At 42.2% G+C, this 20,436-nt stretch overlaps 1 protein-coding gene across 3 annotated transcripts in view; it reads left to right on the top strand.

Annotated features, from left to right (window-relative positions):
• RASGEF1A (RasGEF domain family member 1A) overlaps nt 1–10,951 on the top strand; it is a 54,053-nt gene extending 43,102 nt beyond the window's left edge. For all 3 annotated transcript variants that reach the window (XM_040606057.1, XM_040606056.1, XM_040606058.1), the window contains exons 5-13: nt 1,925–2,146; nt 2,436–2,510; nt 2,748–2,840; nt 4,608–4,710; nt 5,002–5,081; nt 5,708–5,899; nt 6,744–6,867; nt 7,097–7,169; nt 8,231–10,951. In XM_040606057.1, coding sequence (XP_040461991.1) covers nt 1,925–2,146; nt 2,436–2,510; nt 2,748–2,840; nt 4,608–4,710; nt 5,002–5,081; nt 5,708–5,899; nt 6,744–6,867; nt 7,097–7,169; nt 8,231–8,255 — 987 coding nt within the window. In that variant the 3' untranslated portion in view covers nt 8,256–10,951. The remainder of the gene's footprint in view (nt 1–1,924; nt 2,147–2,435; nt 2,511–2,747; nt 2,841–4,607; nt 4,711–5,001; nt 5,082–5,707; nt 5,900–6,743; nt 6,868–7,096; nt 7,170–8,230) is intronic.
• The last annotated feature ends 9,485 nt before the right edge of the window (nt 10,952–20,436 follow it).

The following is a 20,436-nucleotide window of genomic DNA, read 5'->3' on the forward strand; positions in this document are numbered from 1 at the left end:
ATGCCACATCTGACCCCTAGGAAACCTGATTTGACACTGACAGAAAGCAGCTCTTGCTCTCAGTATTTGTTACCACAAGAAATTACCCATACTGTGCTTCAGCTAGGGAGTACTGTAATGGTTTGGGGGGGTATTTTGTATTTTAAAAGCTTTTCTAAATCCCCTTTGGACACTACTCTCCATAAATAAGACAGAGAAAGTCAAATGAGAACTCTCACAAAGCAGTTAGGTGCTTGTCCCAGTAGCACCAGACAGCACGCCAAATAGCTATAGCTACAACCAGGACTGTCCCCAAGCGGAGTACAAATGTCTTGTTTAAACTCAAACAAGGACAAGTTATTGTACACTCATTAACTTATTTTCTGACAAGAAAATTTAAGGTAAGACTAAGAAAGAAAGGAAGCTGCCAAAATTCTAAAGGCATTTGTATTAAGTCTCTAATAAATTCACAGTAGCTGAAGCAAGCCACAGGTTTTGACATCACTGCAGTTTCTTTGTTCACTGTCACATAATACCTGCAACACTCCCACCTGCCTTCAAGTTTGGTTCTCTCTGACCCGTACCTAGAAACTCAGTTTCCTCCCAGACACACGAGTAAACCGGGCATAGCAGATGAAGTCAAACGATTTCTAATTGCAAGTTCAGTGTACCAGAGAGCAAAATTAGCATTTTATATTAGTCCACTCACCCTTGCCATTTCTGAATATTTGTAGCACAGTATCAGAAATGGCTCCAGCCAGCTACTGTTCAGCAATAACCCACTTGCCTCAAGATGAGCTACACTGCCTTCATCTTTTTATTTGATTTCTCCTGGGAGTCAGATCATTGCCTTGTAAAGCAACATTCTGACACTATTATTGCTTAATTACAGCGGGCGATATACAAGCATTTGGTAGTCATTGTGTCTCACATTGCTATGGAATTTCAGTCACTGCATATTAGTGGTTTGAACAATCATAGATTCATTGCAGTTCTTTCTAGTTCATCCAGTTGGCTGGCAGAAACCAGCACAGCAGGTTGTAAACTTAACTGTTCACCTTGTGTCTAACTTCACGCGAAATAATTTGCATGAAAGCAAGATAATAGTTGTGTAGGAAAGAGGAGATGGACTGACTGTCTTTGGTAGAATTGTTTTTTCAGCAGCATGAAGAAGAGGCTCAGAGAACCTGGGTCATTTCAAGAAGTAACAGGAGCGATGGAGAAGTAGGAAAGCAATCAAGTTCGCACTTCAGGGTTGATCTCATAGTGCAATGCCTATAGGACACAATCAATCAATGGCAGAAAGAATTCAGCTTGCTGTAGTTGTCAAAACACTGAGCAGATGAATTATATTTCTTAGCTTTACCAGTACGTATCCTTACAGATCCTATGTTTAAAATCTGCATCTGATGAACAGAAATGCATTTTACTTGTCCAAGAACACGAAGTATACTGGGCTTTTACCGAAGTCTTTGGATGCTGTAGCTGTTCAAAGTCAAGCCAAGGTATATTCCTGGACATAATGTGAATTTCCTGGATTCTGCCTGGGCTAGATCATCAGCCAGTCTGATCAGAATGAGAAGAGAGCATTTTGGCACTTGGTACACATGGATCCAAGAAGCCTTGGACAAGCAACTCGACCACCTTTCGGTATATCGGCTTTTAAGCCGCTCACATGGGTGCCTTTGAAACGGGGTACTAGCCAAAAAATGCCGCAAGGAGCAGACCAGCCAGGCAAGTGGAACAGAGCCGGGAAGGCAGGCTGCCCTAACCATGCCATCAGGGAGCTGTGCGGGCAGTCAGGACAAGTTCGTTTGTCACGGGATGATCAGCTCAGATAAGACAAAAGAAAATGAATAAGAGGCATTTATTTTTCCCAGTCAGAAATTCTTTAGCAATCTGCGTCTGCGAGAGCTAGAGGTCATTGTTTCTGCTTTTTGCTTAGGAAAATGGAACAGTGAAAAAGATCATTAGCCAGATGACACAGAATCTCCTGATGGCCCTCTCCACACGGAGCCAGTACCAGGAAATCAGAGAGAAATTCCGGCAACCTGTTACCGACAAAGGCACCATCCTCAAAACCAAGCCACAGTCAACTCAGAAGGACATCCTGAGCGTGTGCTGTGACCCTCTGATCCTGGCACAGCAGCTGACCTATATCGAACTGGTGAGATGCTAGTTTGTGTTAATTATTTTCCATTTATTAAACATTAATATACTTACCAACATGAATATTGCCACGGCTTCACTGAAAGCCTCCAATGTTTTAACCAAATAACAACCAAAGTAACAAACAAGACCAATTAGGCACAGCGATTAAAAACACCTCACGCACCTACACTGTCGGAAGATGAAAGTCACCAAAACATTCTCCTAACTTCGGCTTCATTGATGTGTTTTTCATTGACATCCCTGTTCGTCTGCACAGTGACAATCTCTCATCTCTCCAAACACAGGAAAGAGTGAGCAACATTTACCCAGAGGATCTGATGCAGATTGTCAGCCACATGGACTCCATGGATAATCACAAGGTACAAGAAGGGGTACAGAGGGAAAAAGAAATAAAAAGAATAACCAGGGTAAAGAACCTCCATAATTCGAGTATACCCTGTGCAAAAAAGGCTGACATTTTCTAACCTTGTTTAAGCTCTTGCCTTAAAAAAGGCCCAACAAGATTTTATCAAGACATGAAAATAAATTTAATCCTTTGTTATGTTGACTTTATCATGACACAGGATAGGATTAACATGTGGCCGGTTCCCTTACAGTGCCGAGGCGATGTGACCAAAACCTATAACTTGGAGGCCTATGACAACTGGTTCAATTGTCTCAGCATGCTGGTGGCTACAGAGATTTGTCGGGTAAGTACTCACAGGAAACCAGACAGCAAAGTGATCCTGGCCTTAAGAACAAAAGGCAGGCAGTGGTCCGATAGAGATTTAAACATTAGCACTGCAATTAAAGATAATGGCATTACTCAAGCATTACATTATTTGCATGCTTGTACGATTAAGAGTTCGTGGCTGTGTTTGGCTTTGCATATATTGTCGAATCCTGTGCAGCTTCCCTAGCAGCGTTAGTCATACAATAAATGGAACTTGTATGGAGTTTGAGTTATGAGCTCTTTTGGATGTTTCTTTTGTTTTAAAATCCGTAAATTCTCAAAAGAGACTCATCTTTGAGCAAAGATTTACCAATAAGCAGCTGTCCTTCCACTGCATTTAGAGATCGTTAGCACTGTCACCTATTTGGTTTTGTTGTAGAAAAATCAGAAATAAACTTTCTTCAGAAGTGTGGAAAGAAAGTAGACTACTGGAGAGGTTTAAAAAAAAAAAGAGAGGGAGAATAGCCTGATTAGAAATTAAAATAACTTCTGTAATATAATAAGTAAAGAAATCAAAGTTATACTGCCCCAGAAACTTTTTTTTCTTTTTTTCTTTTTTTTTTCATGCATATGTCAATCCTTCTAGTTTCCTATTCACATGCACCAATTCTAGCAAGTAGGAAATTTTCTCTCTATTTCTTTTTGGTCAGTAGTCCTTCTGTGGAAATCCAGATGCCTCCTGCACTTTCATGAAGTCAGATATATCAGTCCTAATCTCTTTAAGATTTCCTGCTCTCACAGAAACTTATTACAAAAACACACCAAGACATCTTCCAGAGCTGTCTGGTATGGCTAATACATTTAGTAAACTAGCCAAACAAAAGAGCTAAGCCAGGCCATTGACTACTGGACCATTTTCTTTTGATATGACACAAACTGAAGTATTTAGGTAAGAGATGTTTGTTTGTTTTGGTTTTTTTTAAAAAAAAAAGAAAAAGAAAAAGGGCACTCCCTTGTGAAGTAGTCTGCAGTCACCCCTCAGAAGCCATTTTTGGATAAGCCAGACCAAAGATCTAAATATGGGGAAGATTTTGGTGAATGAATGTAATCTGGGGGGGGGGGGGGAAATAGAGAGAGAAAGAGAGAGAGGGAGAAAGACTGATGGTTTTTAGAAACAAAGTCTGGAGACAGTGCTGGATATTAATTTTGCATTTCCATTTTTAAAGGAATCAGCAAAGCGGATGTTCAGCATCACTTGCTAGATCCTTCACGTTTACATGGGTGGGAATCTGTATAGTTGATCAGCACTACCTGCTCTCAAGAGGTCATTTCAGAATATACACAGTAAAAAGAACAATTGCCAGTCTTGATCTTCTCATTCTCACATTCAGGGTACATGCCCCTGGTCTTAAGTCTTTCCTTCCTTCTTCAGAGGTTGACATTTTTTGCATATATTCTTCCTTCATGTTATCTCCCTCTTCCAGTAACAGGAAATTGCTGAAAGCATCCCGCTTGTTTATACAAGATTCCCTAAGACATTGACGTCACGTATAAACAAAAATGTATGTTCCCCCACAACTAGAGAAATAATTGATAGTAGTAGCCCCAAATACTTCTGTTATTTTATTAAAAATTAATCTTAACAGAATATCCCAAGGCCTGTATCATCATGAGATTTAGCTGGATAAGAGTCTTAAAACGTGTAGTCAATCAATCTGTTACAATGCCTTTCACAGAACATCCCATCCAAAAATTCAGGCCAACCCCTCCGTCTTAACAGATCACGAGTTTGGGTTTTTTTCAGGTTGTAAAGAAAAAGCAGCGTACAAGAATGGTGGAGTTCTTCATTGATGTGGCAAGAGAATGCTTCAATATTGGAAACTTCAACTCAATGATGGCTATTATCTGTGAGTATCCTTAACACAGATGACAGAAGACACACCATTTCACAACCTGACGGGCAAGACTCATACTTGCCCGAAATTGGCCGACCACACCAGCACACACGCTTCTACCGGGGCAGAACGTACCAGCAACAGATTAACATGCGGGCGGGTGAATGTTATCTACAACTTTTGTCTGTCGGGCTGAACTGCCTTCCGAGATGCATAGTGCTCATGAACACGCACAGTTACGTTAGCCCTACATTTTTTTTCAACTCAGTTGTTTCTTTCTTTGTCTCTTCACCCTCCGTTCAGCTGGCATGAATCTGAGTCCTGTGGCACGGCTAAAGAAAACTTGGTCCAAGGTCAAAACAGCCAAATTTGATGTTTTAGAGGTATGTATAAATTTTAGACCTTATATAGGAGTCCCCCAAATAGTTTTATCCAAACCTTTGCTGTGACAATATCAGAGACCAGAGAGGCGACTCTGTTGGCGGTCACCAACATATAAACATTAGGGAGAGTATTTCCTGAATCTCAATCTCCCTACTTGCCTGCAAAGAAAAGTGGATGCAAGTTTTCTTTAGGTTGTTTCTTTCTAATGTATTTTTTCCATTCAACATCAAGGTAGTTTTCACCCAAGCAAATGCTGTTTTGCTACCCTAAAACTAATTGGAGTACTCCATCTAGCGGAGACCTGAATGAAAACAAAACTTCATCGGCATAGTCATCAGAAAGATTGGTGACAGCAAGTTAGAATGTTGGGGGGTTTGCAACAGTCATTTATTATTTCCTTTCAGTCTTCAATTAACCATTGAAGCAAAGCACAGATGTAAAGCCAGTACAGAACCCACCTCTCAAACAAGACCTGATCAGTGTAAGGTGCTCCGTCTTGGAAGTTCTAAAAGAGGCCCAATGGATTCATAAAGAATGAACTCTCCGATAGTTAGATCAAAGCTTTCTGTTTTTAGGAAAACATATTACTTGACTGCCTTTTTTCCCCCCTCCGCCATAAAAACAGCATCACATGGATCCATCCAGCAACTTTTGTAATTACCGCACAGCCCTGCAAGGAGCTGCACAGCGATCTCAGACTGCCAACAGCAATCGAGAGAAAATAGTCATCCCAGTCTTCAACCTGTTTATTAAAGACATCTACTTTCTGCACAAAATACACACGAACCGCTTGCCCAACGGGCAGATAAACTTCAAGGTAGGACTTTGCTATTACAGAAATTGTGATGCTAGTTAAACATTGAACATTACAAACATTTGCCGGTTCTGATTTAGACAGAAAGAGGTATCATTATCCAGGGGAGATGATGTCACCCATTTCTGTGAAAGCTAGTGTTTGCCATCGCCATCTTTATATTACATATCCAGCAAACCCACAACTGCATATACGGAAGAGAATCACATAAAACTTCTGGAATGTAATTGCCTTCAGTTAGAAGGTTATTTATACAGTCTACTGAAACAGAGGTTATTTTTTGTATTTTTTCATGGGACAGATGCGCTAGAAAACATAAAACTCAGATAAGCAGAACTGATTGGAGTAACGTTAATTTGTTACCAAAACCGATGCATGAAAAGATTGAGAAGAAAATAAAAAATTTCAGAAGCCAAACCCCCAGCGTTAAAAATTAGTTAAGTAATACAGAGATAGTCTACTGTTAGCTAATTGGAATGGGAATTTTTTTAAGGAACATTGTACTCATCCAACATTTGAAGTAAAGAACTTTAAATTAAGCAGTATAAGAATTTTAGTGTACCAGGTATGATGGCAGACAAAAAATTTGCTACTCCTTAGCCCTGCACCCTGCCTTATGTTCAGAAGAAATCAGGGAAAGAGACTAACAGATGAGGAACTAGGAGCAAAAACGGGAGATGAAGGAGCAGTAAGAAGAAAGGCTAACAAGGACGAAGGCTACGTAAGGGATATTAAGAGAAGCAGCACGAATACAAACAAGAATGAGAGGCTTACAAATTGAAAAAATATCATATTTGAAAGAAAGCAAATATGCCTTTAATAATATTCCTTTAATTACCTCATGCAGAAATTCTGGGAAATTTCAAGACAGATTCATGATTTCCTGACATGGAAGCAGGTTGAGTGCCCTTTTGAAAAAGACAAAAAGATCCAGAGCTATCTACTCACAGCACCCATTTATAGCGAAGAAGGTAAAATCCTTTATTGAACGTTCTAGCGAGTCTTCTTGTTGAAATGCAGACAGAATATGCAGATGGAAAAAAAAAAGCAAAAAAAAAATTTGTAAGTATTGCTTCTGTATCGGCTTCTGATGAGAATAAACTTCATTATAAGTCTGCTAAGTTACAGCTGCTATATTGCACTTTATTTTTTTCCAGTTAAAGAACCCATGTATCTAATTGTTCTAATTTTATTTACTAGCTCTGTTCATTGCATCCTTTGAGAGTGAAGGTCCAGAAAACCACATGGAAAAAGACAGCTGGAAAACACTCAGGTACGAAGCTTCCTCAGAACATGACTCTTTTTGCAGACCTACGCAGGCACGTGATCAGTAGCTTCCTCCCTCCTCTTTGCATACTTGCTTAGGACCATTTTGGCCCAAACAGAATTAATTTTTCTTCTTCAAAATCCAAATTTGAAAAACATTCAGTAGGGCTTGGATTTTGATACAGCTTTTCCAGCCAGATCAGTTCAGGCTGTGAGACTACTGCTGGGACTACAAAAGGGAATATGCTTTGCTACAGATGTAGATTCTTTTACTGTTATTTGATAGCCTAGACAGTTTTCAGACACACTTTTCTCAGGAAAACAAATATATAGATATACTAAGAAGGTGCTATCATTTATTATACCTATGCACTTACAAATCTTATAAAAGGATGAAAGTTTATACCAATATTCTTAATTTTCAGCCTGCTCTTAAGGGAGAAAGTCTCAGTGACTCCTCCTCCCTCCGAGAGGGGAGAGCACCTCTTCCACGTACATGATGAGATCGATTAATTCAACAGGGATTTCTTCTAATACTGAGGCCGCTGCAGAAAGAGAGATTTAGACCTTTGTAAATCACATTAAATACTTAGATTTGCCATATCTTTACCAGATAAAAGAGTGAATGAAGCCTATGTGTCCTGAGCTGCAGCTGAGCTACATTATGACTGTATTGTCCCTGATGGGACGCCGTTTCCCAGTGAACCCAATGACTTTTAGGAAGCCCACGTAAGCTTTTGGCTTGTAACAACCATCAGCGTACCTTGTGTTAAATCCAAGGCTATTCAGCAAGCAATAGTTTAGGGTGACAGAGAAACACACATTAATTTGCTTGAGCACACCTTAAGTACCTGAATTAGTGTTACAAAAATTAAATTTTCATTTTAAGTCAGCATCTTTATTGGAATTTGTAGATGCACCCCAGTTTATAGCGGCTGAAAAACCTATCCCTGAAGCAAGGCTTCCAGCTAACAATGCAAGAGAGATCTACTGCCAACCTCCACCAAAACTGTAAAACTTTTTTTATTACAATAGAAGAGATAATTGTTTTATTAATTCTTATTCTAGGACAACTCTGCTTAATAGAGCCTGAGGATTTTGGATCTGATCCGCAGACTTTGAAGCACATTGAACGAACACGTTTTTACAGCCTGAAAGACTTGGACTGAGCTAAGAAAGACCTCACTGGCTGAGGTCTGTTTTGTATATACAGTAACTTTTATGAAATAAAATGTGGTAAAAATTTCACATGTCAACCTTAAGGCACTTAAGTGAAGGGTTTTGGTTTTTTATTTTAAATATAAGGGCAGGGCCCTGTTCTCAGAGATGAAATGTGTTGCGGGAGATGGTATCCCTGGGGAAATCTTATTCTATCAGCATCCAAATTTTTATTTTTTTATTACTTCCACCAAAATAAAAATTAAAACACACATCCCAACTAAAGCCAGTGTTCAGGTTAAATACTCCATTGGACCAGTATCCTACAGAACACTCAACTTGTCTCTCTAGCTTTGAAGCGAAGGGTCTCCTTCAAACCGGCGATGCCACCCACACGTGTTAGCGAGTGTTTGTAGAGTCAAGGCCTTAGACAGCTGCAGTAAGCGTGTTCCTCTCCTACATCAGAAAATAGTGCCTTACAAGGTACTGATACCGTTTAGTGTACCTTCTATTACGCTGGACTGGAAGTAAAGAAAATAAAAATATGGATGCCTCAAAACCAGCTACAATGTACTTTTTAAATAAAAAGGAGAATATGGCACATGAAGTAGAGTATACCTGCCTGTAACATTGATGGTGCAGCAAACATATTTTTGTTACACGATTTGAAGAGGTAAGATGGGGTAACTGCTGGGGGATGTGCGTTTGTGTGTGAGTATGTGTGCGTGCACGTGTGAAGATGCACACATGTCTAAGTTTTAATACTTCTGGGAACTATCCTTTAGATTCTGGCTGTCAGAGTAGTTTGTGTTTTCCTTTCTTAAAATCAGGGATTTTTTTTTTTGTTTTGTTTAAGAGAAGGATGTCTAACCTAGATTATCTCTGCAAAACAGGCTCAATATGTTTTTTTGGAAACAGTTTTTGGAAAATAAAAATCATATTTGAGCTAGGGAGAGGGAAGTAAACTCAGATGTCCGATTTGAAGTTAAGGCTAAGACTTCTGAGGAAGCTTAAGAAGAGTTCATTACAACTGAACTGGTCATTTAATTCTCTTGGTTCCTTTGAAAACGCTAGTCTGCACTTACAGACAATTAAAGCAAAGACTAACTGGTGATGCAAGCTTCTTCTAGTATTTTGCAAGCCACGGTTAACTGTCTGGGCCAGAACCCATTGAAATCTAAGGGGAAAACACCAGAAGAAATTGGTCAAACCTTTGAACCCAGGTCAGTACCAAAATTAGAGGTGATCTGTAAACCTGCTGGTGCTTACCATTTCTAATTTCTCCTTTTAGTCTTGAGTTCACACCTAATTTGGCTATCCAAACAAGCACCTGAGGAGCTTCTGCTAAGACTCAAGGTATTCATTTCCAGGAAAAAAAAAACCCACCCCAAACCATACTTCAAGACTTATTGCAGAGATCAGGTGAGAAAGTAAGAATGAAAAAAAAAAATAGACTTAGATTAAAACCTCTTTCATCTAATGAACAAATTATTACCCGTGAATATCTGCTGCCCTTTCTAGTTGCTGTTCTCTTCAGGCTTGAGGACTGGATATTTGTAAAGATAATGACTTGAGCCAGACAGATAATTATTTTTTTTAGTATTTTATTTTTTATACAAGGCCCTTGAGTTTACAGAGGTTACAGCCTCCCTTCTAGAGCCTTGCAGAGGACCTCTGCACAAGCTTCTTTAAAAAATATCAACTTTAAAGTTAGATGGTGGGTTTTTTTCTTATTCTGCCTTCTGTTGAAGAAGGGGCAAGACTTGCTGGACCGAGGGTCTGCTTTATTCCAGTCCAGTAGACTCTTCTCGCTGAGTGCCTACAACCAAGAGCAGTGCCACCGTTTCATGTAGCATCTGCGATCACTTAGTAGATATTATTTACTGTATTTGCCCTGCAGTATGGTGAAAAATTAAAGAGCCTTCCCTCTCTCCCTGTTCCATTCCCCCCCTTGCCAAATACTTAACATTAGAAGAGTAAGTTGGGGTAAGGGAGGGAGAAAAATCAACATTTTGCTATTCCCATAGCATTGACGTCAAAGAGAAAAAGCAAGTTACGCCACAAAGGAGGAAGTAGAAGAATACTAACTGTTAACAAAAACAGCCCAGAAAGGGGGAAGGAATAATTCTTATGATCTGCTGCTATTTTTCCTGTGCTGAAGTACTGACCTTCAGCCATGGATTAGAGTAAGAATATTTATACTGTATTATTACAGTGTTTTGCACTTTCAGAGATGTTCTAGCTAGTAACATTGTCGGACACTATAAGAAGGATTGTATATCAGCTTTGTTTATGTAATTGAAATTTAAAAGGGATGCTTAAAATTTAAGAAAAAATATATATTTGAAATGCAATTTTAGAACACTTTCTGTAAATGTATAGAAAAGCTTTCACATGAATGTGCACTTCACCAGTCAATCAGTCCTCGTATATACTTGAAATCAATGCAGTATCCACATTGGTTCCTTTTCTTTTTCCTCCCTCAGTTTGATACATTCCTTAAATACTGTGTTTTGCTATTCTGAGCTGAAATGCTAAATATAAAGCTGTACCATAAAGCAGGATATTCCGTGTTTGACTGGATGTGCTTGCATTAATAAAAAAAAAAAAAGAAAATAACTTGCTTCAACCTGGCTTAACTTTTTCCATGGTTATTTTGCACTTGCATACTGATCAAGCCGCAAACCAGCAGCAACTAAGCTATAGTCCCAGTGAGCCAACTTGTTACTGACTTAGAAAGATGCCTTTGTTGGAAGACCGTTAAATATTTCATAAAGTAAGAGCAACACTAAGCCAACAACATGCTGCCACTTCTAACGTGCTCTCTGTAATAGTATTTTTTGTATTTGATACCGGGTCTCTGCTACAGCGTATTTTTATTTTCGCAATGAAAGCGATTAACAGTTTCACTGTGTAGAAATATTTTGTGTGTCCCAAGAGGATTTTTTGTTTCTTTTTTTTTTTTTCCCTTGCACATATTTATCCTTGCACATACTTATCCCTGTTAAGAAGCAAGCACAGAGACATTCGCTGGCAGCAGCACACCGCAGGCTTTCCTGTAGCAAGACTCCGTTGACATTTCAACGCTCCCAGACCTTTGGTTGCAACCACTACCCTTTCTCATGCCCGACTTTACAGAAGCAGGGCCACTTCTCCAAGGTCACACAGGGACTAGACAAGCACAGGGCTGTGAGGAAAATCCAGCTTTCCTAACGCGCTGCCCCGGTGCTACCCACGCTACCTCCCCTCTCAGGGATATAAGCCTTAAAAAAGCCATTACTGCTGGAGCTCTGCAGGTCCCAAAAGCATCTCTAATCTGTTGAAAACTCTCCAGGCAAATTGTTTTGGTAACCAGACATCCACAACAGACTCCCAGAGCAGAACCCTGCTACTTTCAGTTATCATGGCTCATTAGAAAAGATAATGATGTTTACCAGCATTAAGAGGATCAAGCAGTCAAGAATCTTCCTGATGGCCAGTTCACACTCATAATTAATATGCATATTACACCCTTGAAAACTCACTTCCAATTATGTCCCATCCAGTCATTAAGATAAATTAGCTATTTACAGAGGAATCGGAGTAAACAATAAAATTGCTTTCCAGGCACTTTACTGCCATTAGAGCGGGACACAGCGTGACAAGCAGTAACTCAGTGCCAGTAAGATATCTTTAGTTATAGTAGCAGCAACTTGATTTATCAAGTTAATAGTTCCCAAGAAACAGCTGGCTTCCACTAAATAATTCATGTAGCAAAATTCAGCTGACTAGCCAGCTGACAATTGATATTAGCACATCTTTTGGAGATAAATCAGTAATTCTGAGGACATGCAGACAGATCTTCTCTCTTTAGTCTGCAACGTGTATAGTTTTATCAGGGCAACCCCAGCTTCCTGACTAACCAGAGAAGCCTGCAAACAGCATACAGAAGTACAGTTTTGTCCTACAGTTCTCTGCAGCCGTTTAAATCGGGCTGTGTGGACACCAAATATTTATTATTTTTTAAAAAAAAAATAATTAAAATTTAATTAAACAAAAAAATCACATTGCAGAAAGACTTAATCAAAAACCCTTAGTGCCTGCTATTGAATTTTCCAGGCCAGTGAGCATGCAAGTATTAGCAATAGTTGCTTTCAAATTCTCCCTCCCTTGCTGGTCCCTGGAGAGGCAGAGGGATCCAGGTGTGCTCTGGGGACTCAGCACATACCCACAAGCCTCCGACAGAGGCTCGCCTTCCTCCACTGCCCCCCAGAGCGGGCCTTGGAGCACAGAAATGACATTTGAGGGTGTATTTCTGCAGTAGTTTGCAGGTAGAATCTAAAGTGTAACCAGTTCTGTAATGCTACTCACAATGGCAAAGAATTTAAATGTTTCCAATATTTCCAATGTTACAAGCAATTTCTAACACCCGCGTTTTTGTGGCTTCTTGATACCACAATTCAGCTTTGGCACAGAAAATGGATGCAGTTAAGACTGGTACAAAATAACAGTGGGATATTAGTTTATTTCCATAATGAAATACTAAAAAGCAGTCAAGACCTATGTCATGCAGGGAACACTGACAGTCTCAGACAGGTACTCTGCCTTCTGCTCAAGAGGTGTGATGAGGAAGAAATTCAAACCATCAGAAAATGTAATATTAATTAAAAATACTAAGCCAATAAATACACTGTTTCTAATCTACTAGGATGCTTAGTTTATATTAAGAATACTTGGGCTTCTAACAACTAATAATAAATAGCACTTCTATATAAAAAGTTCTGCAAGTTTGCATTTGGCAAAACCAGTATACAGTTACTTGAAACCGTTCGTAACACCTACCAGAAGGGAACAAAAACAAACCAAAAAAAATCCACAAACTACCAACCCCCCCCTCAAAACACAAACAAAACCCCCGCAAGACCCAGGGCTGTTGCCATGCAGGGGATTTCTGTCAAACCCCAACCTCGACACAAGGCACGGGAAGCGCTCCACAGGTTTGAAAGCGAGCCGAGCGTGAGCACCAGCATCACACTTCCCCACCTGAGCCGCGTCAAGGAAGAAGTAGCTTTAAATTTTGCAGAAATTTGCTTCCGATACTTCTAATCTTATCTAGCTTCTTCAGATTAAGCAGGTATTAACGTTAATTAATTCCGCTTGGAGGCAGAGGTCCAATGAGATGCAACAGAATCTCATTACACAGACAGAAAAGCCCTTAATATCTTTTAAATCACTGTCTCAATTAAAGGCCTCTCCTAATTCTGAGGGCATTTGAATTCCAAGAATCCTGCTATCCATCAGCGTCGACACTGGAAGTTTCCTTTTAAATATTTGAACAATATCCAGTTGTCTACATTCAATTTAAATAAGATATTACTGACGACACCCCACCTCCCCAAATATCCGTTAGAACAGAGGAGTGCAATGTATCACCAGCTGCAGCAGGAGCGTGCCCCGGCGCTGGGCCAGCACACCTGTACGGGATTGGTTTGACCCACGTCCCCATCGCTTACGGCACTAGCGGGATTTAATGGAATGTCGAACTATTTGTGCCTGCGGACATTACAGTTCACTGCTGAAGAACTCGTCTCAATTGAAACCAAACACACACACTCCTAAAATGCTTCAAAAATATAAAATCCAAGTAACGAGTAAATCCCTAAACCCAAGCAAATCTGTTTTTTTTTCCTAGACACTTCATCTCATGTTACTTCTCAGAAATTTCACACCATCCCAGTACCCCAAAAAGAATTTCACAAGAACCCAGCAACCAAAAAGTCACTTTGACAAGATTTTAAAAGCAAACAAACACAGAAAAAAACCCTCGACAGCTGCTCTACACAGGCTGCACCAGGTAGACTGAATGCCATCCCAGCCGAGCCCGACGACCGCACGGCCTGGACCCACACGCTGGGGCAGCCTGAGCTGCTACCCACCTACAAGCTCCTCTCTAGAGCATACCTGAGCACCCAGAAATTGCAAAGGGTTGTGTTTTTTGGTTGTTTTTTTTTCTTCAAGCTATCCCTTAAATATGATCGTTTTCCCCACGGCTCATAATGAAGTAGTCTGAGAAAGCCACAGGAAAGCCAGGCAAGATCTCAGGCTCTCCGGGGGGCAAAGCCACCACTGCACTCAGCAGCTCCTGGTCCCGCCACTCCCACCGCCCAGTAGCTCCCAGTCCCACCATTCCCACCACTCGGCAGCTCCCAGTCCCACAGCCCTCGCCGTCTACCCCAGCAGCTCCCGCTCCCACCGCCCATCTCCCCCACCTTCACCACGCTGCGCAAACCCGCACCGCTGCCGCTGGCAGGAGAAACTCGGCTGCCCGAGCACACTCGCCTTCAGCGGGAGCCAGCCGGGCTGTACACCACATCTGCGAAGGCTGTTTTATAGCCTTGATGTTAGATTTTATTTTACTCCGGAGATAGATATATTTCTTTTTAAAAGAGCACTTCCAGCAGGAGCCTGAGAACACTCAGGTGCCGGCAAAGAGCACGTGCGCCCCCCACGGACACGTAAATGCCAAAGCAATTGCAAAAATAAATAAAAAAAAAGAATTAGTTGCTGGAATTTTTAAGATCAGACACCACCACAATCATAAACACACGATCGTCTCGAAAGGAGCTCGGTAAGCCACCAGCATGGCACACAGCAGCAGTGAGTTAAGACCTGCTTTTATGCACAATTCAAGTGGACTGCAAAGCATCCTGCCTACGGTAGGAGATTACAAACAGGCTTTAACTAAGTTAACTTGCATCAGCAAGATTTTGCGGCAGTTGGAGCAAAAGATGAGAGGATACAGACCAAGAGGCTCAAGTCACACAAGACGCACAAGTCCTGCAGCTACAAGGCAGCCTCGAAACCGTCAAGGTTAAAAACACTCCTGAAAAATTCACCACACCAGGTACAAACTTACAGCAGTTCCAACAAACCAGCTACACCGCCCCAGGCCCCTGTCTAGGCACTGCGTTTCAAGTTCAGAGGGGCTTATTTCACCTACCCCAGGACCACGCTAAGCAAAACAGGGCTGCACTTTAATGCAGCCTTATACAAACTTTGAGGCTTCAGCGTAAGAGGGATTTAACATCCCCCCTTCAGTCCAGAAGTGCTGCTGCTGCACGGCACTGCCGTACGGCTCCCAGCCACGACGGCTGCTCTTCACACCCTGCACGGCAAGAAGCGCACAAGGCATCCCAATAAAAAAAGAAGGAAACCATTCCCTTCTTGGTGCAAGCCCAGAGTAGCACAGCCCAGAAAAAAATCAATAAAACATTTACCTTATTCTAAGCCAGGAGAGAGACCATGTCGCTCGGGGAAGAAGTAGAACCTTTCTCTGCCAGCTTCGGGGGCCAAATGAGAGAGGCCAATTACTCCACAAGGCCTAATTAAGCACACAGCTGCCATCATTACCACAAACAGCACCAGCTGTGGCCAAGGTAGCCCCGCTCGGCGGTGGCAGGGGGTGACCCAAGGGGCTCCCTTCCAGCTTGAGGGACAGCCCTGCCCCCCAGGCTCCTACAGGAGCTGTGGGACCCGCCGCCCAGCTGAAGCGAATTCGCAAGGGGCCGAGGCAATCATGATGCTGGAACGGAAACCAGCTGGGGGTGCTCGCACCAGCCCGCTGGGGGGTGTTGGCAGAGGGGTGCTTGTACCAGCCCACTCCCAGGTGCGCCCTGATGGCTGCAACGGCCACCCAGCTCACCTGCACCTCTTGCCAGGGCACATTAAGAAAAACTGATGCTATAACAATAAAAGCAGAGGTCTGCAGAGCCGGTGCAACCACAAAAATGTAAAAAGCAGCATTTTATCCTAGTACCCTTTGCCGTAAAGCTTTTCCAGTGAAGACAGCGGTGGAGCCCTTCTGTTTGCCAGCAGCCAGACCGGACAAGGAGACAAGCATCATGGGGCCATGAAGCAAAGGCTGCTTGACTTTAGCCATAGCCCCATGCTCCTTGTCCTAACTTCACAGCTGAGTAAAACCAGAATGACTCACGTCTCCCAGATGTAGCTGGGGATCTCTCACACAGCAAGGGCAGCTCAGGGAAATGGAAGCAAAACCCACCTGGGCTGCACAGAAAGCTTTTATCCTTCCACCCATGCAGTACTCCACAAGTTACCGCATTTATGCTGAATCACCATTTTAAGGCTGGTAAAAGTTCTTTTCCTTTTATGGACCAATGTGACAAAGCAAGAAGTTGTTTTATTTTATTGAGAAGTGTATATTTTGGCATACACTAAAACCTGCAATTTAAATATACATCTGCGCTCAGATACAAGTAGTTAGGGGCTTACCCACCACTTCTCTTCCCCTCCTTACGCAACTGTCCAGTCTTAAATCCAGTTTACAAAGAAGTTTTGAGTTTCATAGGTGTGTGTATTTCACAGGCCTTTATGAAACTGGAAAAAAAAGCTGCTATTTTCTTCTTGATGCAGTGGACCCAGAGCTAAGTATTTCCTTGTACTTCTTCCACTTTTTGATCTGTGTTTTCTGATTGTCCCCACCCATATCAACTAGCTCCATTGAATGACATATTTTTAAACAAAATCAGGTTTGTGATTTCAAAAGTACAACCTGAATTCATTCCTGTAAAGGGTCTAACGTGAAAGTGGGCCCTGAACTAATCTCATTTTTACTTCCCTTAATCAAGAATGCTTCCCCTTCCCTATGCAGACTGCAAGTTCCTTAGGAAAAGCTACAATTAATGCAGCTAGCACGCAACAGCTGAAAAAAACATAATAATTACTTCTCTAATTCAGTAGAACATGCTCCTAATTTAAACAGATGTTACTATATTTACTACTCTAATGCTAAAACTCCGTGACTCCTCCAGGAAAACACAGCTGGCTTCTTACACTTGGCCCACAGCTTATAAAAGGGGAACAGTGCATTATAGAAACAGCATCTGTCAAAACACAAAGTCGTGGCCCAACACTCGGACACGTAACCCCAGCGCCGACCCTGGGCAGATGGTTGGTTCCAACTCCAAAGCATAGTATCTTCATTTATCTTTGCAGAGCCCCAGCAGCAGCAGCCCCAGCTGAGCAGTGCGGGCTGCATCGTCCCTCTGCAGGCAGAGGACGCCCTGGGAAAGCAGAGAGGAGGTCTCCACCGGCGAGCCAGCGATGGTCTGTGCGTGGCAAACACCCGTTTCTGGCACCCTGGACATGGGGTGACGCGTGGCTGCAGCTCTGCACCACCCACAGCCGCCAGCCTGGGACCAGACCCTTCGCCAGCATTTTTGAGTCATTTAGCCAGATCTATGCCTAAAGCAACATGCAGAATATTTATTTTTTATATATTATTTATATTTATAATATATTTTATTATTATTATTTATTTATTTATTATTATAAATAAATATAATATTTATTATTCAAGAGAGAGGATTTTTGTATTTGAAACGTGACTAATCTCCTCCTTTTCTTGGATGAAGTTAGGCAACACCCCCAAGGAAGAGTTACAAGTTTTACCGGGGAGGAGCAAACCTTCCCAGTGTTACAGCACATGGCAGCAGGCAGAAACCAGCCACGCGGCTGTACGACCACGCACGCTCCGTGCCAAAACACACCGAGGGGTTCAGTATACTCCGGGAACGCAAGTCACTTGTAAACTCACTTTATAATAAAGGCATATGCATTATTTCTGTTCCAGTTCCATGAGAGAGCAGAAGCAGTGGTGTGCAATCAAACACTGGGTATGGGGAACCGTTCTGAATTGCTGCTTTTTGCCAAGAACTTCATTGACATATTACGATGAATACAGAAATAAAAAGAATAAGCCCGATCCGTAGCACGGAGTTCATAAACTTTGTGGTTTGAAGCCACTTCTCAGAAGTGGTAAAGAGCAGAGAGCAGCTCCTGCTGAGGCCGGCAGCTCCCATCCCGCTGTGGGGTCTGGCCTCTGGGTTTTTCTTTGGGGCATCCCCACCCAGCCCCACCAGCTCCTGCCTCCCGGAGCTCTGCGGCTGGAGCTGATAAGGGGCTGAAGGCTTTAAGGCACAGAGTTGGAAGAAGTAAGAGGGAGGCCATATCAAAAGAAAACCAGGCTGGGTTAGTAAGGAGGGCAGCACACGCAGGGAGATGAAACACAGTACAAGTAACACGATGTGAGATTTAAAGAGGTGAAGAAAAGAGCCATAGCAGTCTTCAGGGTATAATTTATTTATACAGCTCATGTAACTTCTTTCAGGTATGCTAAGGACTTGGGCAAAGCAAACGTGATAAAAAAAACTGATAAATTTTTTTCTGTCTGATGCGGGGCCAGAGACTCAGCTTTGTGTTCCCTGCTCAGGAGCACAATTAAGTGTCAGTGCCACCCACAGCCCCACAGAAAACACTCAATCAGTTCACTTGGGGTAATGCAGCAGTAACTGCTAACAACTGCAAAACTGGAGTCCTGAAATGGGCTCTACCCCTGCCTTTCCCTGAGACCGTGGTGGAGAAACAAGAAAAAAGTGAAGCACTTCCAGAGGACTTTTTGCCTGAAAAACTCCCAAAGAATGATGAAAAGTAGAACAGACCAGGAAAGCAGTCACCCCGCAGTGATCTCACGATGTATTTGCATAAATCCGAGTAACTTTCGGAGCAGTACACTGAACAGAATCATACTCTCTGTGATGCACAGGCGTCAGCCTTTTCTGTGTCTGTTTTGGGATTACTAGGAACATACAAGGCATCCTGTACTCTTCTGGGGAATCCCTGTTGAAATAGACAAAATAATCCACCCGTGTAATATTCATCAGTTAGCTCAGTGAAGGCCTTGCTTACAGGAAAACGCTGCACCTTATTTTGAGAAAAAATACTTATTAATTCATTAAGGGACAATCATCATCTGAAGTAATGATTTTAGATATCTTTTTTTAACTAAACAGTCAAAGCTCATAGCCTAGCCCAAAAGCAAAAGTAAAAATGCGTGAGAGTTATAATAAAAGCTATTTTAAGACTGAATTAAAAGCTGTAAATTTAAGATATTTGTTTCTAAATTATTATTTAATCGGTTGAGAAATTACAAACAACTGAGTAGGTAAAATGATAAATCATCAGGGAACACTAACTGTACATCATGAGTAATAATTTCCTGGAAGTGCAAAGTTTTACGCCGTGAATAACAGCTTTTAATTAAAGGAACGCTTAATTTCCGATGTCAAAGTTGCTAACAAGCTGCCCCACCACCTGTAAAGTACTATTAGAGCTGAGCATTTTCCTGCTGTAAACATTCTACAGGCTGTTGGTGGTAAAACCATCTCCGCTGCAGATGCACGCAGCGAGGCGCGTGTACCGAATCCAGTACCACACAGCAGCAAAACATATCCCAGGAGACTGCATGCTTAAAATTATTCTTCTTGTTCTTCCAGCCACTGGGCTGCGAGTACCTTGCACTGACTTACCACAGCGCACAGCCTGTACCAGGCTCTGGCTTCGGTGACAACTGCAACAGGCAATGGCTGCCCACACCCCCCCAGGCAGCCCAGCCGACGTGTGCCACAGCAACGTGCTCTTACGCAGGCAGTTATCGCAGGGAGCTGAGCTGCAGCAAGAGAAAGCCCAGGTCTCCAAGGGCCCCTGAAAACTCAGTCATCAAATAATCAGTCATTCAGACCGCTCGTGTCAATACCCAACCCTGCCAGTAACTATTTCCAAGAGCCCTGACTTCCTTTTAACCCCAATGCATTCACTTCCACATTTGGGGATGATGAATGGAAAATAAGTTTTCAAAAGTGGTTCCTGTTGACTGAGTTCAGCTCCAGATTTCCATCCAGGCGGATGCCTTCCACCATCGACAACGCAGACCGCTTTTGATCACGCAGTTGCAGACAGTTGACATTGTTCTCCTTCCTTGCTGCTGACCATAAGCCCAACCACCCACACAGCCAGATCTCTCACCTTCTGCTACCAGTACCAGTAGTCTGTTGCATTTCCAAAACACAGAAACTGGGAGAACTGGATCCTTCTGGGGTAGCGGCTGAGTGGCAAGAGCTGAGCTGCAGCAATACTCAGCACCTCCGCACTACCCCAGCATCCTCTGCAGCCTGTGCCAAGCAGCAGCAGTGGCAGTCAGAGGCATTTTTGATGCTTATTCTTGTGCAGCAGAGCAGTAGAGGCTGAAGTTTTAAGGGCCGGAGTCTCAGTAGAAGGTC

The sequence above is a fragment of the Falco naumanni genome, chromosome 9, assembly GCF_017639655.2.
Source record: "Falco naumanni isolate bFalNau1 chromosome 9, bFalNau1.pat, whole genome shotgun sequence".
NCBI lineage: Eukaryota > Metazoa > Chordata > Aves > Falconiformes > Falconidae > Falco > Falco naumanni.